At 38.0% G+C, this 23294-nt stretch overlaps 3 protein-coding genes and 1 long non-coding RNA gene across 4 annotated transcripts; 2 read left to right on the top strand and 2 right to left on the bottom strand.

The window, feature by feature from the left end:
• Positions 1–1406: 1406 nt before the first annotated feature.
• On the bottom strand, positions 1407–4751 carry LOC103475172 (calcitonin gene-related peptide 1). Its single transcript, XM_017308178.2, has 4 exons — positions 3603–4751; positions 2791–2894; positions 2282–2428; positions 1407–2204 (listed from the first exon to the last, which is right to left on the bottom strand). The coding sequence occupies exons 1-4, from the start codon at positions 3771–3773 to the stop codon at positions 2030–2032; spliced, it is 597 nt and encodes a 198-aa protein (XP_017163667.2). The 5' UTR covers positions 3774–4751; the 3' UTR covers positions 1407–2029.
• Positions 4752–9076: 4325 nt separating this feature from the next.
• On the top strand, positions 9077–11980 carry LOC145550124 (uncharacterized). The gene is made up of 3 exons (XR_014085973.1): positions 9077–9793; positions 11602–11678; positions 11781–11980. It is a non-coding gene; the product is annotated as an uncharacterized LOC145550124 (long non-coding RNA).
• Positions 11981–13934: 1954 nt separating this feature from the next.
• Positions 13935–16487, top strand: LOC145550202 (uncharacterized). The gene is made up of 4 exons (XM_081604095.1): positions 13935–14049; positions 14809–14912; positions 15822–15929; positions 16013–16487. The coding sequence occupies exons 2-4, from the start codon at positions 14833–14835 to the stop codon at positions 16155–16157; spliced, it is 333 nt and encodes a 110-aa protein (XP_081460221.1). The 5' UTR covers positions 13935–14049; positions 14809–14832; the 3' UTR covers positions 16158–16487.
• A 1690-nt stretch (positions 16488–18177) lies between these two features.
• On the bottom strand, positions 18178–20876 carry LOC145550214 (uncharacterized). Its single transcript, XM_081604165.1, has 4 exons — positions 20778–20876; positions 20276–20379; positions 18769–18876; positions 18178–18683 (listed from the first exon to the last, which is right to left on the bottom strand). The coding sequence occupies exons 2-4, from the start codon at positions 20353–20355 to the stop codon at positions 18506–18508; spliced, it is 366 nt and encodes a 121-aa protein (XP_081460291.1). The 5' UTR covers positions 20356–20379; positions 20778–20876; the 3' UTR covers positions 18178–18505.
• Positions 20877–23294: the final 2418 nt, after the last annotated feature.

Raw genomic sequence — 23294 nt, 5'->3', positions numbered from 1 at the left:
TGCATACCACATGACTTTGGAGATAAATTGAGGAAAAGTGGGCATAAATGATTTACAGGACTCTTGATCGTGTAATTGAAAGCCTTGTGTTTTTTTTTTATTATTTAAATTCATTTTTATGCTAATTGTTGAAAACAAAGTGTTACATACACTAGGTGTAGTCATGTTTAGATTTATAGCGTAACTGTGCAAACGCTAGATGTTTTGCAAATGACGATTTACTGGCTCTGAAAGTAAAATTAATAAAAGGAGAACCCAGAATAGGTGATCTAAACAAAACAGTGGTCTGTATGATCACTTACTAACATAACAAACATTAATAAATGTGCCCATGGAATCATTTTTAATACATGGATCTACATATTAAAGACAGAACAGAAAGAAAGGACAGAGCAGACAGAAAAGTGCAAAGGTACAAAGCGATGGCTTATTGATGGCATTTTCTAGCAAAAAGACTGAGTTTACATTTTATGGTTAAAGAGAGACAAAGATAGTACGTTTATGCACTTACGTATCAAGTTCTTTCCTTTAAAGTTATCTACTGCTTTGTGTGTCTATTGCAGAAAATCTAGATAAAATACACAGAGGTTCATGGTTGTAAAGTGAAAATATGTGAAAAAGTTCAAGAGGTGTGGATGGGTTTGCAAAGACCAGGTAAATGTTACCATCATGGTATTGGGTGATGTGCAATGTTGGTTTTTCACAAAAGTCCCAATTTGGGTCTCATCTGACCAGAGCGCCTTCTTTCATATTTGGCTTTGTTCACACTGGAACGTTTTTAACTATTTGTGTCCTACCTTCACAAAAGTTAGGACACAAGTTCCAGAGGAAAAATGTTACATATTCACATGTACAGCAAAATACCTCGGTTGTGAAAACACTGGCGTATTAGCCAAACCGCTAACCTTACCTATAACCCCACTGTGTATGTTGTGCTGCAGCACCTTAAGTGTCTGCAGCTGCATAAAGTTAATCAAAACTAATCTTTTGGGAAGATTTTATGTACATGTCCTATGCTCTATATTTAGCACCACCTACAGGTCTGGGAGGTAAAAATTGTGTTTTGTCCTGTTTTTGGCGTTTCCACGTGGCTCAAAACATTTCTAGAAACGTTCTCAACTGGACATGTGGGTATTTTTAAAACCGACGACCCATTTTATAAAATAATAAGAAACACCCTGATGTGGATGGGATCTAAAATGGCTCCTGGCAAACTGCAGAGAAGGTTTCTTCTGGTTTTCTTTCTACAGTGACTTTCTTCAGATCAGTCCTCCATAAAGGTCACATTTGTTGAGTGCCGACCAAACAATCGTCCTGTTGACATCCTCTGCCATTTTCTGGCTCTCCAGGACTGAATTTGGACGCCCATGGTTGTGTAAATTGACAAAATAGACCAAACCTGAAGGTTTATGAATATTGAAAGTTTGTGTGTTTCCAGGCTAAGTTTAATGCTTACATATCATAGGTGAGCAATAGGGTGTCACAGCAAACAAAGCATTACTTTAGGGTTACCTGTGGCAACATTTAACAAACACTGTTAAATAGCTCATTCATTACCTGTGACTTACAGGCACATTCAAAAGCAGTCTTAAATAACGAGCAAGGGACACAAAATGTTTTTCCTCCCAACCTGTTGAGGAAGAAATACTTTTATTGGTTCAGTTGGCATCTTGCGCTCAAACAGAAATGTCCTGCAAGAATCAGACACAAATTTCAACATTTTTATTATCAAAACATCTCAGATGATTCATATTAAAGGGCTTTATATTTCTTCTGTGTGACAGAATATTTTATAATTATTTTATTTTTTTGTTGAATTTTTTTTTCCATTTCATTAGTGCTGTGATTTACGACGTTCACAAAGCTGGAAGAAAACATACATGGATTCAGATGGCTTAAATCAAAGGCACTGTAGTCTTGATGCTTATCAAATAATATATTTTAAAAAAGTCATCTTATGGAGTCGTCATTCTCACATTCATTGTAACACATGATCCTTATGTCACTGGGGTATTCTCCCAGTTTTGTACTAGAAAGGCAGGTAGTCGGGAGGCTGATGTAGGTCCCTCTTGCCGTAGGTGCTCGAGCCCACGTTTGTCGGGACGTAGACCGTTCCGATGGTGTTACTGGAACGGACCAGGAAGTCTGCTAACCTCTGGGTCACACAAGTAGCTGTGTTGCACTTTCTCTTCTGTAAGTGATGACTGGAACGTATAAAAACATAAGTAGTTGCTTTTATCGTGTTTTAACACGATAAAGATTAATGTTCATGAGCGCGTACCTGTTCGTTGCTGTGAGCCCCCGCTGCGGCCGCGTGCCCATGAGGCCGAGGAAAGGGTCGGAGATTAGCTCAGGCAGGGACCAGCTCTCCTTGTCTAGAAGAGCATTTTCTTGCTCGTCGTCGGAGGAGGAGCCGGGACTGAAGTACCTGGATTAAAGATGGAAAAGGGTCAAAGCATTTCACGCTGATGATACCCTCTTTAAACTAGCTGCTAGTCCTGAGAGACCGAGTGAGAGAGGAGAAAGTGGCCACTTAGCCAGCCATCCTGGGGTTGCACAATGGAGTGCTTTCTCAGAGAGGCGTATGACTTTACTTCCAGCCTCACAGTTACTCGCACAAGCAGAGGTGTCTTCCAGTCAGCACATTACAGAGTCTCGACAATAACCGAGGGAGTTCTGTGTAGCTATTTAGGTCCGTGTTTGAATGGATTTGATCAGAATTCAGGCTAAGTTACGGAACCGCTGTCCACTTCGTAGATTCTCCAGCTCATTTCCTTTGCTGCCGCTCACCTGTGGCTTGGAGCGGCTGCGATGCAGTGGAGCAACACAAACGCCGCCAGGAGAAACACAGGCACTCTCAGGTGATACATGGTGTTTCTGATGCTGATGACTTCCTGGAGAAACACAAAGGGTTTCATCAACGTTAGACTTTGTTTTCTCCAGTTCTCTACAGTTAGGGTTAGGGCTACCATTTATTAAAAAGATGCATAAAAAATTAAATCTGGTACTTTAACACTGCATCATCTACCAGTATTGTTTTATTTGATGCTACTTGAAATGTTCTAAAATGTATAATTACTTTTTCATCACAACATACATCTTTATAGAAAAGTTTTTGTATAGAATGACATGTAAATTGGTAAAGAAAAACATTAAATAAAAACAGATAATAAAAAACAGATTTCAATATGAGGTTAAAAATAATAGAAGCTGACATCAGTAATTTCTCACAGATGTTTGATTATTAATACTGAATCAATAAATACCCAGAGGATTTGATGAGTAAATTCTATTTCAAATAAAAAAATATTAGTGGAAAAATTCAAACGCTTGTCATGATTTATAAAAATTTATTGTAGAATGAAACTGATTTATATTTTTGATAGAATAATCCATTTTTTGGTAATGGTTTTACATTTGCATCCATTCTTGCTTGATAAAAATCACTTGCCTTTGAAAATCTTGAAAAAGAAAAACAGATTTAGCAGAAATCTTGCATCACAAACCAAAACAAAACATCTGTAAAAGTCCAAACTTAAAGCAAGAATTTAGTGTCAGTAAAAATAAAAAAAAGAGACGTATAGGAACTGGCAGGTACTCACTGAGTGTAACGTTTCGTCCTCGTCTGTCTGTTGAGCAGTCTGGTGGTTTGTCAGGCTGTCACAGTTTATAAGCTCTCTGCTCAAACCACTTGTGACATCAGCTCTTTCCAAATATAGCCAAGCAATTTTATTTTCATGCCGGGTTGGGGGGGGGAAAGGGAGGGACTTCATGTATATCACATCTGATCCACTCTGATACGTTCAGATTTGTATTCGGACAGCCACTCCACATGCACACACATACAGAGGCGTTGCTGCACGTCATCATCACCATCACCTCCTTCGTCACCATAGTCATCAGTCGCCGTGTTGGGACTGACCCGCCGCAAACTCAGCAGAGAGGAGAACTCTGTCAAATCGCTGTTTGCCTTGTGAGACACTTCATGAAGAACAGGTGGCCAAACTTGAGACCCTGAGGGACTCCAAGGCGATTAATAATAGATCTGAAGAAGAATTGCATTTAATAATGAATAGCCGCTTATCAGTTTAGCATGATATGTCAATCACTACAGATTTATTCATAATGGAGTGATGAAGTGTAAAAGAAACCCAATGAAGAAACTAACAATTATTGTTTGTAATGGCCAAATGAAATGCTTCAAGCTAATTTTAACATTAGACAAAGCCAATCTGAGTAAATACAATCAAACAAATCAACTGTTAAATAGAATAAAAATGTATCCATCCATTGGGAAATCATAAGTTATCCGTGATTATTCAAGATTTTTGTTTCAGTTTCACTAGCCAAACCCACTGATTCTACTGCTAGACATGGAGTATCTGACAACATGAAGTAGGCCAAGAAATCCTGAAAAAGTAACATTATCCAGTCTGCAGATGTTCAGCAACAGATGAGAAACAAAATCAATGATATTTCTTTAGCAGGGCCGTGCAGAGACCACTAAAAGGGCAGGTGTTAAAAAAAAAAAGAAAAAAGGGCACATCTAACCACATTCTAGGACAGAATATTAACAAAGCCACACAGCTTTCAGGGTTTAATAAACAATCATAAATTACAAAATTGTGACACATACAATCAAAGCTAAGGAAAATCTCTATATAGAGCATACAACTATGCATATGTAAGATATTTTATTAGTAATTACTTTCTGCAGGTCTATTTTGTTATAGGCAAGTATTGCAATATTCAAACCTGCAATTTAGCAAGATATGTAAATCAGAGCTGGACCACCAGACATATTATGTTTTTACAGAATTACACTATTAAAGATATAAACAAAGGCACAATGCAACCTTTTAATGTACTGTAATCTGTAAAAAAAGAGCTGCCTGTTTGCTACACTTGCAGTGGAGATGAAGATGGTCCATTCAGGAAAGTAGAGCTGCACCAAATTTTAATGTGGAACTGCAGAAAACTAAAAAACAAAAGCAAAAATGTTATTGTTAATGCATGACACCATTTTAAACTCCAAATCACACATTTTTGTCTCATGAAGTGAAAAAATTATTTGCAAAACAAACTTATTTGTGCATGCCATAAATCTTTTCTTGCTATTCTAAGTTTTTGTTTGTGACTCAAAGTTTTGCTTGTGATTCTCACATGACGTCGTGGACAGGGCCTAAAATCACAACAAAAGATTTCTGATGTGAGCAAATTAAAGTTTATGTTTGGCAAATAACTTTTTAAGTTCACATAAAAACTAGTTATTTAATTAAAATAAGTTTTTTTTTAAACAAAACGTTTTGTTTTTAAAAAAAGAAATCATTACAATTCCAAAAGTTTGATTACAATTTTATTTTACTTAAGGTTAGTTGTTGGTTTTTTTTCATTGAATAATTGGGAAAAAAAATTAACTGCATACTCTGCGAACCAGACCCTAAGCTTAAAGTCTGGGTTGAGTTTTCCCTCCTTCATTAATGACGCAATTTTATTACATACATTATATCTATCATGGTAATTCAGGGCAAGTTATTTTTAATTCTAAATGAATATCCTTCTTGGACTTTTATTTAAGTGCTATTCTCCTTCAAGATACATTTACCTAACGCTAGAATAAATACAATGTACATTATGCAGCAAAGGAAATTAGAAGACATATATCCATTATGGAGATGATCGTTTTTGGATGGGCGATGTGCCCTTATTTCATAAGCAATACTGAAGAATGACTGATATCATTAACGATACAGGGAAGAAGCTTTATAGTTATCTAGCTTTGCTAGCAAAGTCCTTAGCTAGCAGCTAGCTAATAGCACAACAACAGCAACCTAATGTCTGTATGATAGAAATACTGAATCGATAGATAAGAACGGTTTTTCCTCACCTGGCTGTCTCCTCCCGCTCAGTAGTTCTTCAGAGAAAGGCAGACGCAGAGGCCTGTCAGTGTCTGTTGTACTTCATTACCTCTCTGCTTAAACCGCGACTCCGTGCTGAAGCAGACACGATACTTCAATGTGGTTTTCCGTCATCTAACAAGTAGCAAGTCTACTCCACTTTATTCACCAAAAACTTTTTTTTTTTTAATTCACCAAAAACTGTTATGTAATCTGGAAAGTTCGCTACGTTGAGCTCCAGTTAGCTGCCTTATCGCACTGCGCGAGAGGCAACTGCGTCTGACAAATCTAAAATTGCTCCATGGTTATTTGAAATGCCAATAGTAAATTTAGAAACCAAAAAAAAAAAAAAATAGAACAGTACTGTGGAGGTTTTTATCCAATAATTCAGCAGAATTTAGAAATAATGTAGGAAAATATGACACAAAAATATACAGATGCATCAAAAGAGGAAAATGGTAAAACAGGAGTAGCAGTATATATTTCTAAACAAAAAAGATTAGTAATCTCACCTTTTGTCTGTTCATTGTCTCCAATGAAAGAATCATTTTCCTTGGTCTGATTACTTGCCTCAGCGGCACTTCCTATTTCTTCATGATTGCCGTCATCGTCCTCCTGAAGTGACAGTTTTGGAAAGCAGACCGGGACATAGAGCTGCAGCAACCTGAAGCATCAAAAGAAAGTGGAATTATGGTTCAGCTGGAGACCCAGGAGAAGAGCGGTGCTGGGTCCACAAGTCCCAAACTGTCTTCTGACAAAACAGACTCTACAGGAGTCGGGAAAGACTTGGAAGGATAAGGGGAAATAATCAGAACAGAGCAACTTTTTGCAAATAATTGTCTATTTTTCATAAATATATATGACAGGATCCTGACAGAGACTTCAGGTGAGTTGTTTTTCTTTCTCATAGATGATCAGAGAATGTTATCAACAAAACCTCTGGTCTATAAAAGATCATTATTTCCTAAGGCGTGCAATAAAGCAGGCAATTCATGTTAGTCTGTTCTTGCTAGGTCTGTTTACCTCCATATTGGTTATCATGTAATGCAGTTTGTTTTACTACTACAGACAGGTTGGCCAGCAATTTAATACACTGATCTTTTTGTACATGTACTTCTCTGCCATGTTGAAAGCAAATATGATTGTTTTTGGCAATAAATAAATCCTTCAGTGGGAGATTTTGTCCTATTTGTTTTTTTTTTTTGAGACCTCTATATTTGTTTTTGACTCCAAAACGTTGACTTTGTTCTTAAGCCACTTTGTAACCACTTGTTGTCCATCTGGATGACCAATCTGTGCCCAAGCTTTTACTTCCTGGTTGACGTCTTTAGATGTTGCTTCCACATTTCCATATAATGTTCTTATAAAGATGCCATCTGTTCATTGAGGAGCAGCAGCTCTTCCTGCAGCAGTATGCTGGTTGGACATTTCCACCATTTGTGTATATTTGCGTATAATTGTTATTCTCATTCCGAGAATGAGAAAAAAAAAAAAAAAAGCGTTTATTTGGTGCATGTAAATATCTGGTTTCAACTGGATATGGTGGGTGTCCTAAATAGATTCTACCTTATTATTAATATACATTATCTGAGCAATGTTCTGAACAAATATAAACTTGGAGAATCTTCTTCTCTCTACTTCAGTGTGCTTGTTGTCATGTGGAGAGAGGAAGACAAACCAACTAGTCATCTGCTGCTGTTCTGTCCAGTCTGTCCCAGCTGGCTGTATTTATCTAAACCACTCAGTCACTGCTGATTTTCCGTGTACTTCTGTTCTCTTAAACTGGCACTTAGATAAGAATTCAGAGGAACAAAGATTTGCAATTCTCAGAAGGATGGAGATGGCAACATCATGCTGGGTTTTTGCTGCAAGATTGACTGGTGCACTTCTCAAAATAGATGCCATCATGAAAAATGGGCATTAATAGAAATTTAAAGCAGCATCTTAAGATTTCAGTAAAACTGAGTCCTCCAAATGGACAATGTTGAAGTGGCCATCACAAATCCCAGGTAAATTTTTTATGCTAACAAGGCGGCCATCAAACCCAACTTTGTTTCACCAGTTCTGTCTGGAAGAACAGGCCAGAATTCTAGAAAACTATTGTTAAGACACTTGTAGAGGAAACCCCAAAATGTTTAAAGTCATACAGGCAATTCTACTAAAGTCTTCTCGTCTTGTGGCATTCATAAACAGAAATTATTTCTGTAGTCCTAGGTTTAACAAGCCTAAAACTGAAAGTTTAGTCTAATTTAATGTCAAAAAATTAGGAAAAAGAAGATTTTTTTTTCTCTCTATGCATTGTACCTAAATGTTTGATTCATGTTTCACATTTAATAAAGGTACTCAAAGAAAATCTCACAATTCTTTTTCCTATATCTACTGTCCTATGAAGGTTCTAAGAACTCCCACATCATTGCTTCTACAATTTAATAAAAGTGATCATTTAGTACCGAAGTGAAAACCACCCAGTTTGTTCAAACAAAACAGAAAAAACATCTTGATTGACTAAAGAGTCGCTCATTTCCATGCTATTAATTTTGGTCTCCGTTTGTATTCCCAGAGCAGTGTGGTTGATGCTGTTTATTTGTGTTGATGCGTCAAGAGCTGGGTGGACCAAGAGAGAGATGCATACACCTTACGTGAGCACATGCTCTCTCTCTTGCAACACCATCCCCCCAGAAACATCTATAGGAATGTGGATGTTTGGACATAATCCACTGCAAACACTGTCAACACTGCAGATTGGATCCGCTCAATTATTATTAGAGACCACGCGTCATTAAATCTGTGGGTGCAGGGTGCAGGTTTACCAATCATCTCCTGGCGACTTTTGATCTCAATCATGTTCAACACCAAAGGCAGGAACAAACCATGCTGGACATTTATGTTGCATCTTATGAGGACTGGTCTTTGGATTCAATCCAAATGTGAGCAAATTTGCAATAAAAATCTTTTACTTTGATTTCTTGAAGAATAAATTTTCCTACTTGCTGGGAAAAAGCAAGTAGGCTGATTCCATAAATTAAGAGTATGACTGAAAAGTCACTTTGTTACTAATTCCTTCACCGAGTGAAATACATCTCCCTCCTTAGCGTTCCTGACTGATCCGTGGGTCAGGATGACATTTTCCATCTATTCCTCTGACAAGGAAAAAATGTAGACTGGCTGAGTCGTGGGCAGTGGTCAAATATTAATTACAGTTGTGTTGTCATTATGACCGTAATCAATTAAACATCAGTGTCCAACATCAGCATCATCAGCTAGTGTTTGTTTAATTAATGGCGTTGTACTGCCATGTCTCCTATCCCTACTGACTGGACATCCCTAAAAGCCAATAGATAACCTGTTGTGGCCCAGTTGACAGAACCTGCCTCTGTCACCCTCTGACACAATATCGCCCTGGGCAGAGACTCATATCACCAACGTCAAAAACTGCCACAAGGGCCAATATTAAGTCAGATTTGTCATTGGACGGTAGGGGGAAAAGTTATGACAATTTTAAGGGTAGTTGATGACAGGTGGCCCTTCACAAAAAAAACAAATAAATAAATACATTTATAGAAATAAAAAATAAAAAAATTGGGGCCCTGTCAATTACGGTTGTTGTATTTTTTTTAATTGTTTTTAGCTGTAAAAATTAAATGTTACCCCTCCCAGACCAAAAAGCACACATCTATATTTGCATTGAACTCCCCCCTGTATCTTTATAAAATGGTTCGTTCCTGCTTGGCGCACTTGACGGTGCTTTGTTCTTCAGCAGACAGTAGACAAGAACGGCTGTGGAGGTTACTATGCTGCCTAGGAAAATAATGAAGTCAAGTTTTCAAAAAATATTGAGACAAGAGAGAGAGAAAAAGACAATAGTGTGAATTTGTAACAGTTTTTCTCCAAGAGAGGTGAGTAGACTGTGACATTATCTACCATTCAGCATGGTTAGCTTAGCTAAAGACTACTGTTTGCCTCCATAGCATTTCATGAATTAAGGAAAAGAAATACCAAGATATTCATATATTTAACTTGTCCCTGTCGTCCCAGTGAAAAAGGTGAGCAACACTGTGTCCAATGACAACCTAGGTAGCATCATTCCAGGGAATCTATAGGTATTTCTCTGTGTCTTTGCTCTTTTTACAATTACACAACAAAAACACAATATTTGTTGCTGACAGAAATTCAAACAATCTTTATAAAATGATAATAAAAACAGCTTCCTGTCTGGACTGCAGCCAGTCCCCACAGTTTTACATTTAAATTACAGATGTATACCGTATTTTCCGCACTATAAGGCGCACCTTAAATGAATGGCCAATTTTAAAACTTTTTTTCATACATAAGGCGCATAGAATAGACGCTTCAGTTTGGGTTGCCACCCTTCCCGTAATGAACCTGCGATTTGTTCCATACTCTACAAATGTGGATGTGTGATAATAAAGACGTGGTCCCCGAGTGCTTTATAATGTAGGCTGCCCCAGTCATTGTTTCACTCACGGTGTTGGTGTTGCGATATTGTGCCCAACTGCTTTCTGGGTAACACAGACCAACCGACACGCTGCCGCCGCAGTCTCTGTCTCTCTTCCCCCACCCCCACAAGTTTAAATGTTTAAGGGATGGTCCCTTGGTAGCCCTAGTCGAAGCATCCCGGATGAATATCTAAAGTCACTTTGTTGACATAAAGAATGTCAATAAAACAGTCCGACTCCGGTCGGCGAGGAGAGCCTTCCGCGACTGGGCCGGGGCGTGGCCGGACGATGGTCACCCTTCTCCGTGTTCGCACACAGCATGTTCGTGGAGAACGTGACCTAAAGACGACCTAATTATCAGGTCGGTAGGTAGATACATAGACATCGATACGTAGACGCCTCATGGAGCGCTGAGTCGTACGTAAAAGCGTCCGCCATCTTCTATGTGGCAGCAGGGCAATCGGAGCTCCTTAAGTTCTGTGCTGTGTGAACTTGTTTCAACTGTTTTACGAAACAAACTGGATTCATTAGGATTAGCTTCCCCAGGTAAGGATGAAAGATCAGAATTACTTGACTTTGCAGCCAGAAATTCGCTTCTAAACAAAATAACCGCTGATTGTTAGAGTAGCAGCTAACGTTTTCATACTGTTTTCTAATGAGAGAGAGCTGATGAAAAACCGCTGTTAGAGGAGAAGTTAATTAAAAACCAGAGGATTTTGTGAGGAAAGATCAATCAGGATCAGAGCTGGAGCTGCTGTTCTTCAGTCTGTTTCCAGCTCATCTTCACCATGTCGGTATTTAGCTATAAAGATGCTACAAGTCAGAGCCCAATATGATGAAAATGTCTTTTTCTGAATGTGAAAGCAACATATACGAAACATATATCGTATGCTGGGAATTAAAACTCTAAGTATGATTTCATCAAGTTGGTGCAGGTCTGTGCAGGTGTGGGTAAATGTATAAAGGTATGTAAATAGTTGTGTATTTTGTATATAAGCAGATGGGTGTGTATATGGGTGTATGTATGTATATGTGTATAGGTGTATGTATATGTGAATATGTATATATGTATGTGTACAAATGTGTATGTGTGTGTATGCAGTACTTTCATTTGGCTGAGGAAATATTACTACAATTATTATTTCATTTTGCCAGGAAGGATATTGGAAACTGAAAATAATGTGATAAATTACAGCTGGAAAAGGGGTATGATTATATAAGTTATACTTCTTCATACTTCTTTTCAGACTCATAATCACCGATGTGATGTGTCTTCAAGAAATTTATTATGTACTTTGTGTTTGTTCTACACTGCCAGTGAAAGGTTTGTCTGAAATAAATTACTAAATTACAAATTACAAAATTACAAATTATATGTATTTTCTATTACACTTTTGGATAATTTCTCTTTTATTCTTGGCTTTAGCCTGTGAACCAGGACGTCTCAGAAGTCACTGGAGTTCTCCCAGTGTGACCAGCAGACTGAAGCCCTGCATGTGACCAGTGTTCCCAGTATAATAAATAAATGTTTAATTCTTTCATTTTTTGTGTATTTTTAAATATCTCAATCTGAAGTATTAGTGTATTAATGTAACTTATGTAAAGAAATAAAAATAATTGACTGTGTTAGAATTATTTTCACTCTTTGCTGTCAATAACAGAGTTGACATACTGTAATAAATATTTATTCTCTGGAAAAAAGTAAGAAAAATATGTAGTTTAATGTTTGACAATGACTGATTTATAAATCAAAAGTCATTTCTCAATAACGTATAAAAATAAATACAGGAAAATTATTTGTATCTTGTCTTGAAATGTTAAATGTTCATTAAATTATGTAAATATATTCTTTAATAAAACACTGTAAAAGTTTATCAATTTCAATATAAAAATTATCAGAATCATTTCTATCAAATAAAACATTGTTCTCTTTATTCAGAAATGCCCCAAAACAATTAAATAATCACATCAAAACTTAGAACTTCTGTCTTTAGTAATTTGTGTGATTGCCAAATATATAAATGTGTGTGAGAAAATGTGTCAATGGCAGGTATCAACTTAAAATACTTTGTAGAACGGCACTTTATAAAGTTCGGTCCATTCACTTGTATTAGCTTCCTGGCACATATTCCACATTCAATATGGCGGACGCTGTTACGTATCGCAGCAACGGGCCGACCCGCTCCATGAGGCGTCTGCGTATTAATGTCTATGGATAGATAGGTCAGTCAAACTTTATTAGCAAACCAGCGTTCTGACAACTATCCCAGCATTCACTGCGCACTTCTTCTTCTACAGGCTTAAATTAAGTTGGCGGCTGCTTACCGTAGTTACTAGACCTGTTGAGGCTCAGTATTGGTCCATATATAAGGCGCACCGGATTATAAGGCACACTTTCGGCTTTTGAGGAAATTGAAGGTTTTTAGGTGCGCCTTATAGTGCGGAAAATACGGTATTGCCACATTCCTCCTGACCTGTCCTCTCCTAAGTTAAATTAAAGCTGCAGTATGCAACTTTTATAAAAAAAATTTTTTTTTTTTTTACATATTTATTGAAACTGTCATTGTGTTGTGACAGTGTGAAATGACAATTTAAGATTTTGCCGTGGTGCCCAAGATTCCTGACGTGTCCCTGTTGGTAGGTCACATTCCCAAAGGCCTCGACGGACACACAACTTTATTTGCATTGCTGGACACAGACTTTGCTGCCAAATTACAAAAAACTAAGATAAAAAAACTATTTAAAGAGAATTACAACATAATCGTCAAAAAGTGGTTTAGTCTGGTTTTCCCATTTAACAAAATTTAACTTTGATGATGGAAGATTTTTGATACATTAGGGGAAAATGTATCCAAATCAATCTGCCCTAATGTGAAAAAGCATTTGCTTTTTCCATGTTTTTATTCCATTAAAACCATTGTGTGTGCGAGGACTGAGGCAAACGTAGAGGACTATGGAAAATGATACAAGTTTTACATGTGTGGGGTCGGTTGGACCCCATTTCTACATACAAGGGTTAAACAAATCCTACTTTGAAAACTGTTTTGTTGTATTTGCTCAGATTGGCTTTGTCTAATGTTAAAATTAGCTGGGAGAATTTAGTTTGGCCATTGAAACAGTAATTGTTTATTTATTCATTGGGTTTCACTGTCACATACATGCAGTATTTTATTTTATATTTTTACACTGCATCATTCCATTATGAATACATCTGTAGTGAATGACATCATGCTAAACTGATAAGCGGCTATTCATTATTAAATGCAATTCTTCTTTAGATCTATTATTAATTGCCTTGGAGTCCCTCAGGGTCTCAAGTTTGGTGACCTGTTCTTCATGAAGTGTCTCACAAAGCAAACAGCACTTTGACAGAGTTCTCCTCTCTGCTGAGTTTGCGGCGGGTCAGTCCCAACACGGCGACTGATGACTATGGTGACGAAGGAGGTGATGGTGATGATGACATGCAGCAACGCCTCTGTATGTGTGTGCATGTGGAGTGGCTGTCCGAATACAAATCTGAACGTATCAGAGTCCCTCCTTTTCCCCCTCCAACCGTGCGTGAAAATAAAATTGCTTGGCTATATTTGGAAAGAGCTGATGTCACAAGTGGTTTGAGCAGAGAGCTTATAAACTGTGACAACCTGACAAACCACCAGACTGCTCAACAGACAGACTAGGACGAAACGTTACACCCAGTGAGTACAGGAACCTTCCAGTTCCTATGTGTCTTTTTTTTATTTATTTTTTACTGACACTAAATTCTTGCTTTAAGTTTGGACTTTTACAGATGTTTTGTTTTGGTTTGTGATGCAAGATTTCTGCTAAATCTGTTTTTCTTTTACAAAATTTTCAAAGGCAAGTGATTTTTATCAAGCAAGAATGGATGCAAATGTAAAACCATTACCAAAAAGCTGGGTTATTCTATCAAAAATATAAATCAGTTTAATGTGAAGCTATAATAAATTTTATAAATCATGACAAACACACTTTTGAATGTTTCCACTAATATTTTGAGATTAAAGGGGAATTCACTCATCAAATCCTTTGGATATTTATTTATTCAGTATTAATAATTAAACGCCTACGAGAAATGACTGATCTCAGCTTCTATTATTTTTAACTTCATTTTGAAATCTGTTTTTTTATTGTGTTTTACCTGTTTTTTTTATAAATGTTTCTCCTTACCAATTTGCATATCATGCTATAAAAAAATAATTGCTATAAAGATGTATGTTGTGATGTGATGAAAAAGTAATTATACATTTTAGAACATTTCAAGTAGCATCAAATAAAACAATACTGGTAGATGATGCAGTGCTAAAGTACCAGATTAAATTTTTTATACAGAACTAATTTTTTAAAATTTTATTTAATAAATGGAAGCCCTAACCCTAACTGTAGAGAACTGGAGAAAACAAAGTCTAACGTTGATTAAACCCTTTGTGTTTCTCCAGGAAGTCATCAGCATCAGAAACACCATGTATCACCTGAGAGTGCCTGTGTTTCTCCTGGCGGCGTTTGTGTTGCTCCACTGCATCGCAGCCGCTCCAAGCCACAGGTGAGCGGCAGCAAAGGAAATGAGCTGGAGAATCTACGAAGTGGACAGCGGTTCCGTAACTTAGCTTCACTGATCAAATCCATTCAAACATGAACCGAAATAGCTGTCTGGATATGAACAATAAAATATAATGTTTGCACCTAAATTATGAGCCATTTATCTGTGGTATCCTGACTGAATATCTCGACTTCCTGGTCTGCATCGGTTGTACATAATCATAATCTCAGGGTTTTGAAGTTGATCTTGTTGTGTATGATACACCAGGTCAAATAAATTAATATTTAGCAGATAACTGGCAACGTTTATTTTCCCCATGGGGAACCTCATCTTCGTCTTTACAGGGCCAGCTCACATCTCTTGTGCACAGCAACAGCGCCACCAATTGCGATTTGTTATATTTCCTGTATCTTCAGATTTACAACCAAACGGCCTCCAACACACAGGAGCAGTGTTGTAGTCAAGACCACCTAACCCAGTGTTTCTCAAGTATTTTCTGTCATTCCCCTCAGGGGGATCATAATTTTTCCACTGAGAAAAAAACACAAATGAAACTTCTACAGGTAGACGGATTTATAAGAAATCTGCTGAGTAAGCAGTATGTGATGTAACATCGATGTGCGCATGCGCATTACCAAAAGGTATGCTGGATTCATGGGTATGACAGATAGTCAGGACATCGGCCTCGAGTACTGCAACGCTGCACAGGAGCATAATAGAACACCGGGCTGGGCCAGACCCGGACCCTGCAGTGCAAAAAGGGCTTAAGAAAGCACTCCGTTGTGCAACCCCAGGATGGCTGGCTAAGTGGCCACTTTCTCCCCTCTCACTCGGTCTCTCAGGACTAGCAGCTAGTTTAAAGAGGGTATCATCAGCGTGAAATGCTTTGACCCTTTTCCATCTGTAATCCAGGAACTTCAGTCCCGGCTCCTCCTCCGACGACGAGCAAGAAAATGCTCTTCCAGCCAAGGAAGGTCTCACGGGCTCACGGCTGCAGAGGGGGCTCACAGCAACGAACAGGTACGCGCTCGTGAACACGAGTTTTTGGCGTGTAAAACATGTTCTTTTTTTGTTTTTTTTACGTCACGTTTTATCTGTTTCAGTAAGAAGCAATTGTGCGGCCAAACCACTTGTTTGGCCCAGAGGTTAGCAGAGTTGATGGGCCGTAAAAGCAAAGGAAAAACAGACGTGGGCCCGTACAGCTACGGCAAGAGGGACATTCAGCCTCCCGGCTACCTGCCTATCTAGTACAAACTGGGAGAATACCCCAGTGACCTAATGATCATGTGTAACGGTGAATGAATGAATGACGACTCTGGTGATAAATCACATCATAAGATGATTTTTAAAAAAAATCATTTTATAAGCTTCAAGACTACAGTGCCTTTGATCTAAGCCATCTGAATCCACATGTTTTCTTCCAGCTTTGTGAATCTCATAAATCACAGCACTAATGAAATTAAGAAAAATTTTGCTTCTCGCAAAACATTCTTGCAGATTTCTGTTTCAGCACAAGATGCCAATTAAATCAATAAAAGCATTTCTTCCTCAACTGGTTGGGGTAGAAAACACAGTGAGCATTTTGTGTCCCTTGCTCGTTATTTAAGACTGCTTTTGAATGTGTCTGTAAGTCACAGGTAATGAATGAGCTATTTAACAGTGTTTGTTAAATGTTGCCACAGGTAACCCTAAAGTAATGCTTTGTTTGCTGTGACACCCTATTGCTCACCTATGATATGTAAGCATTAAACTTAGCCTGGAAACACACAAGCTTTGAATATTCATAAACCTTCAGGTTTGCTCTGTTTTGGCAATTTTTTGTTTATCATTTTCCTAGCCCTAACCCTAAAAAATCTTTTTCCCCCTCAATGCTATTTAGCTGATCAACAGCATTCTCAAATTTTAATTCCCTATTAAAACCTAATTCCGTTTTAATGGGCGCTTTCTTCTTTTATTTCCAATTTTGACTTTCAATGATTCACTTCCTGCTAAAGAGCCCCCTGTTGGTTGAAGAAAAATCTTCATATAAGCTGCATGGTTCAAAGCTTAGGAAAAAAGTAGCGACTTATTGTCTGGAAAATACATCCATCCATCCATTTTCTTTACACCCTTGTCCCTTGGTGGGAACAAGGGACAAGGGACGTTTATGCACTTACGTATCAAGTTCTTTCCTTTAAAGTTATCTACTGCTTTGTGTGTCTATTGCAGAAAATCTAGATAAAAAACACAGAGGTTCATGGTTGTAAAGTGAAAATATGTGAAAAAGTTCAAGAGGTGTGGATGGGTTTGCAAAGACCAGGTAAATGTTACCATCATGGTATTGGGTGATGTGCAATGTTGGTTTTTCACAAAAGTCCCAATTTGGGTCTCATCTGACCAGAGCGCCTTCTTTCATATTTGTCTTTGTTCACACTGGAACGTTTTTAACTATTTGTGTCCTACCTTCACAAAAGTTAGGACACAAGTTCCAGAGGGAAAATGTTACAGTTACATATTCACATGTACAGCAAAATACCTCGGTTGTGAAAACACTGGCATATTAGCCAAACCGCTAACCTTACCTATAACCCCACTGTGTATGTTGTGCTGCAGCACCTTAAGTGTCTGCAGCTGCATAAAGTTAATCAAAACTAATCTTTTGGGAAGATTTTATGTACATGTCCTATGCTCTATATTTAGCACCACCTACAGGTCTGGGAGGTGAAAATAGTGTTTTGTCCTGTTTTTGGCGTTTCCATGTGGCTCAAAACATTTCTAGAAACGTTCTCAACTGGACATGTGGGTATTTTTAAAACCGACGACCCATTTTATAAAACAATAAGAAACACCCTGATGTGGATGGGATCTAAAATGGCTCCTGGCAAACTGCAGAGAAGGTTTCTTCTGGTTTTCTTTCTACAGTGAGTTTCTTCAGATCAGTCCTCCATAAAGGTCACATTTGTTGAGTGCCGACCAAACAATCGTCCTGTTGACATCCTCTGCCATTTTCTGGCTCTCCAGGACTGAATTTGGACGCCCATGGTTGTGTAAATTGACAAAATAGACCAAACCTGAAGGTTTATGAATATTGAAAGTTTGTGTGTTTCCAGGCTAAGTTTAATGCTTACATATCATAGGTGAGCAATAGGGTGTCACAGCAAACAAAGCATTACTTTAGGGTTACCTGTGGCAACATTTAACAAACACTGTTAAATAGCTCATTCATTACCTGTGACTTACAGGCACATTCAAAAGCAGTCTTAAATAACCAGCAATGGACACAAAATGCTCACTGTGTTTTCTACCCCAACCAGTTGAGGAAGAAATGCTTTTATTGATTTAATTGGCATCTTGTGCTGAAACAGAAATCTGCAAGAATTTTTTTGTGAGAAGCAAAATTTTTCTTAATTTCATTAGTGCTGTGATTTTTGAGATTCACAAAGCTGGAAGAAAACATGTGGATTCAGATGACTTAGATCAAAGGCACTGTAATCTTGAAGCTTATAAAATGATTTTTAAAAAATCATCTTATGATGTGATTTATCACCAGAGTCGTCATTCATTCATTCACCGTTACACATGATCATTAGGTCACTGGGGTATTCTCCCAGTTTGTACTAGAAAGGCAGGTAGCCGGCAGGCTGAATGTCCCTCTTGCCAAAGCTGTTCGGGCCCACGTCTATGGGGGTTTTTGAGGTACCCCGTAACACATTAAACAACATCATTCCTAAGTTATGGTTTGCACAGGTAGTCGTTTTGCAGACGGTTTTCAATTGTCGCTTCTGTAAGCGATGCCTGAAACAGATAAAACGTGATGTTAAAAAAAACAAAAAAAGAACATGTTTTTACACAACAAAAACTCGTGTTCACGAGCGCGTACCTGTTCGTTGCTGTGAGCCCCCTCTGCAGCCGTGAGCCCGTGAGACCTTCCTTGGCTGGAAGAGCATTTTCTTGCTCGTCGTCGTCGGAGGAGCCGGGACTGAAGTTCCTGGATTACAGATGGAAAAGGGTCAAAGCATTTCACGCTGATGATACCCTCTTTAAACTAGCTGCTAGTCCTGAGAGACCGAGTGAGAGGGGAGAAAGTGGCCACTTAGCCAGCCATCCTGGGGTTGCACAACGGAGTGCTTTCTTAAGCCCTTTTTGCACTGCAGGGTCCGGGTCTGGCCCAGCCCGGTGTTCTATTATGCTCCTGTGCAGCGTTGCAGTACTCGAGACCATTTTTTGATGGTCTTGGGCACTGAGGTCTCGGGATTTTATTTTGAGACCAGTCAAGATTGCAACTGTGAAAATATCACTACACATTCGGCATACTGTCCTGGTGCAGACAGTGGTGATTTCTGACATGAATGATATGGGCAAATGCCCAGGGCATTATCTTTTTAGATAAGCAGAACAAAGAGTTCAGCTGTTAATATTAGTTAAATTTATTTCAGCTATAATAATAATAATAATCAATTTAATTTGTACCGCACTTTTCATTTGAAAAAATCTCAATGTGCTACACAGTGCAACTAAAATCATAGATAAAATCAACATCATAAAAATCATTTGGAGAATAGGTTTGCTTAAATAGAAAAATCTTTAAGCATCTTTTGAAGTCAACCAGTGGTTGTGGAGCTCTCAAATAATCCAGGAGAGAGTTCCAGAGACGGGGGGCAGCAACAGCGAATGCCCAATCTTCCATGGTTCTTAATCTCTAAGTATTTAATATCTAAGTGTTTTTATGGGAATAGCAGTTTTGATCATATTTCACATTTTATTGTGTCATGCAGCGCGGGGCGCTGGTCTTGACTTGGTCTCGTACCCTAAAAGTACGAGACGGGTTAGGTCAGAAATTCTCAAATGTCGGGGTGCGCCCCCCTTGGGGGGAATGACAGAAAATACTTGAGAAACACTGGGTTAGGTGGTCTTGACTACAACACTGCTCCTGTGTGTTGGAGGCCGTTTGGTTGTAAATCTGAAGATACAGGAAATATAACAAATCGCAATTGGTGGCGCTGTTGCTGTGCACAAGAGATGTGAGCTGGCCCTGTAAAGACGAAGATGAGGTTCCCCATCGGGAAAATAAACGTTGCCATGTGCTACTTCCAGTTATCTGCTAGAACATTAATTTATTTGACCTGGTGTATCATACACAACAAGATCAACTTCAAAACCCTGAGATTATGATTATGTACAGTTGATGCAGACCAGGAAGTTGAGATATTCAGTCAGGATACCACAGATAAATGGCTCATAATTTAGGTGCAAACATGATATTTTGTTGTTCATATCTAGACAGCTATTTAGATTCATGTTTGAATGGATTTGATCAGTGAAGCTAAATTACGGAACCGCTGTCCACTTCGTAGATTCTCCAGCTCATTTCCTTTGCTGCCGCTCACCTGTGGCTTGGAGCGGCTGCGATGCAGTGGAGCAACACAAACGCCGCCAGGAGAAACACAGGCACTCTCAGGTGATACATGGTGTTTCTGATGCTGATGACTTCCTGGAGAAACACAAAGGGTTTCATCAACATTAGACTTTGTTTTCTCCAGTTCTCTACAGATAGGGTTAGGGCTACCATTTATTAAAAAGATGCATAAAACATTAAACAAAACAGGTAAAACACAATAAAAAAGCAGATTACAATATGTAGTTAAAAATAATAGTAGCTGACATAAGTCTTTTCTCGTAGGCGTTTAATTATTAATACTGAATCAATAAATATCCAAAGGATTTGATGAGTGAATTCCCTTTTAATCTCAAAATATTAGTGGAAACATTCAAAAGTGTGTTTGTCATAATTTATGAAAAAGTATTATAGCTTCACATGAAACAGACTTATATTTTTGATAGAATAAAATAAAGAAAGACACATGGGAACTGGAAGGTTCCTGTACTCACTGGGTGTAACGTTTCGTCCTAGTCTGTCTGTTGAGCAGTCTGGTGGTTTGTCAGGCTGTAACAGTTTATAAGCTCTCTGCTCAAACCACTTGTGACATCAGCTCTTTCCAAATATAGCCAAGCAATTTTATATTCACGCATCGTTGGGGGGGAAAAGGGAGGGACTCTGATACATTCAGATTTGTATTCGGACAGCCACTCCACATGCACACACATACAGAGGCGTTGCTGCATGTCATCATCACCATCACCTTCTTCGTCACCATAGTCATCAGTCGCCGTGTTGGGACTGACCCGCCGCAAACTCAACAGAGAGGAGAACTCTGTCAAAGTGCTATTTGCCTTGTGAGACACTTCATGAAGAACAGGTCACCAAACTTGAGACCCTGAGGGACTCCAAGGTGATTAATAATAGATCTAAAGAAGAATTGCATTTAATAATTAATAGCCGCTTATCAGTTTAGCGTGATGTCATTCACTACAGATTTATTCATAATGGAATGATGCAATGTAAAAAAATAAAATGAAATATTATTATACAGTGAAACCCAATGAATAAATTAACAATTACTGTTTTTAATGGTCAAACTAAATACTCCCAGCTAATCTTAACATTAGACAAAGCCAATCTGAGGAAATACAGCAAAACAGTTTTCAAAGTAGAAATTGTTTAATGGAATAAAAACATGGAAAAAGCAATTGCTTTTTCACATTAGGGCAGGTTGATATGGATACATTTTCCCAATGTATCAAAATCCTCCATCATAGTTTGCCAAGGTTAAATTTGGATAAATTTTCACCTAATGTATCAAAAATCTTCCATCATAGTTTGCCAAGGTTAAATTTGGATAAATTTTCACCTAATGTATCAAAAATCTTCCATCATAGTTTGCCAAGGTTAAATTTGGATAAATTTTCACCTAATGTATCAAAAATCTTCCATCATAGTTTGCCAAGGTTAAATTTGGATAAATTTTCACCTAATGTATCAAAAATCTTCCATCATAGTTTGCCAAGGTTAAATTTGGATAAATTTTCACCTAATGTATCAAAAATCCTCCAACATAGTTAAAATTTGTTAATTGTGAAAACCAGACCAAACCACTTTAAATAAATATAATTTGCATCTTTCTTTTTTTGGAATTTGGCAGCAAATAAAGTTGTGTGTCCACCAAGGCCTTTGGGAATGTTACTCACCAATGACAAATGTATCATTAGCTGACAGCAAATGTCAGCTAGTCTGACATTTGCTGTCAGACTAGCTGAGCAGCAAATGTCTCTCTGAGGTTCTCGTATGACTTGCTAGCACTGTTTCCTGATTGAAAACAGTGCTAGCACAACCAGCCACTTTCTGAGTGCATCTCTGCTTCCTCACAACTACATTTTACCTTAAATAGCAATATAGTGTTCCTAAAGGAGTTCTTTTTGATTCAGCTCCCAAAATTTGTAGAAGACTCATAAAAGTTAAAAGAAACCAGGAAAAAAAATTTAATAAATATTAATTTCGCATACAGTTTTCATGTAGACTAAAACATAGATTACCTAGATTTACCTTAATCTTGTGGGGATTTGGTTTTCTGTGTGTCAATTTAGTTCCTGTGTTGTCTCGTCTCCCCCTGATTGTTCCCAGTTCTCCCTCATTTCTCTTGTTTACCTTCCCTGTGTATTTAAACCCACCTGTGTCTCTTGTTCCCTGTCAGGTCCTTGTCATTTCTGTTGTGTCATTGTCAGAAGTCTAGTTTTCCATTTTGTTTGTTGTACCAGTTGCTACCAGCATCTGAGCTCCTGGCCTCTACTGACCTGTGCTGCCTGGATTATTGTTTGTATTTCTTCATTAAACCATCATTTATTCACTTTAATCTGGATCCTGCCACAATCAATTCTCACCAACTGCTACACTTCATGACAAATCTCACTGGACATTGATGTTAAATTGATGGCGGTTCTATGAAAACACAACTGTAATTAATACTTGACCACTGCCCACGACTCAGCCAGTCTACATTTTTTCCTTGTCAGAGGAAAGGAGGAAAAATGTCATTCTGACCCACGGATCAGTCAGGAACGCTAAGGAGGGAGATGTATTTCACTCTGTGATGGAATTAGTAACAAAGTGACTTTTCAGTCATACTCTTAATTTATGGAATCAGCCTATATTTGTTGATTGCTTGCCTACAGTTGAAAGCTGCTTCACAATTCAGTAATATTTTTTGTGAAGAATTATCAGTTCCTCTTTTTTTCCACCTTCTTCGTCACCATAGTCATCAGTCGCTTTGTTGGGACTCAACAGGGAGGAGAACTCTGTCAAAGTACTGTTTGCCTTGTGAGACACTTCATGAAGAACAGGTGGCCAAACTTGAGACCCTGAGGGACTCCAAGGCAATTAATTATAGATCTAAAGAAGAATTGCATTTAATAATGAATAGCCGCTTATCAGTTTAGCGTGATGCCATTCACTACAGATGTATTCATAATGGAATGATGAAGTGTAAAAAATTAAATAAAATATTATTATAC

Source organism: Poecilia reticulata, chromosome 23 (assembly GCF_904066995.2).
Source record: "Poecilia reticulata chromosome 23, P_reticulata-male-v2, whole genome shotgun sequence".
In the NCBI taxonomy this organism is placed as follows: domain Eukaryota; kingdom Metazoa; phylum Chordata; class Actinopteri; order Cyprinodontiformes; family Poeciliidae; genus Poecilia; species Poecilia reticulata.
The sequence above is the reverse complement of the archived record's forward strand: the minus strand, read 5'-3'. Positions and strand labels throughout refer to the sequence as shown.

Bases quoted from the DNA above. Each gene is read 5' to 3' on its own strand.
- LOC145550214 (XM_081604165.1), bottom strand. From the start codon at position 20,355: ATGTATCACCTGAGAGTGCCTGTGTTTCTCCTGGCGGCGTTTGTGTTG. The intron at 18,877-20,275 runs GTGAGCGGCAGC...TCTGTAATCCAG, and splicing joins GCAGCCGCTCCAAGCCACAG to GAACTTCAGTCCCGGCTCCT. The intron at 18,684-18,768 runs GTACGCGCTCGT...TATCTGTTTCAG, and splicing joins GGGCTCACAGCAACGAACAG to GCATCGCTTACAGAAGCGAC.
- LOC103475172 (XM_017308178.2), bottom strand. From the start codon at position 3,773: ATGAAGTCCCTCCCTTTCCCCCCCCCAACCCGGCATGAAAATAAAATT. The intron at 2,895-3,602 runs GTGAGTACCTGC...GTGTTTCTCCAG, and splicing joins AGGACGAAACGTTACACTCA to GAAGTCATCAGCATCAGAAA. The intron at 2,205-2,281 runs GTACGCGCTCAT...TATACGTTCCAG, and splicing joins GGGCTCACAGCAACGAACAG to TCATCACTTACAGAAGAGAA.
- LOC145550202 (XM_081604095.1), top strand. From the start codon at position 14,833: ATGTATCACCTGAGAGTGCCTGTGTTTCTCCTGGCGGCGTTTGTGTTG. The intron at 14,913-15,821 runs GTGAGCGGCAGC...TCTGTAATCCAG, and splicing joins GCAGCCGCTCCAAGCCACAG to GAACTTCAGTCCCGGCTCCT. The intron at 15,930-16,012 runs GTACGCGCTCGT...TATCTGTTTCAG, and splicing joins GGGCTCACAGCAACGAACAG to TAAGAAGCAATTGTGCGGCC.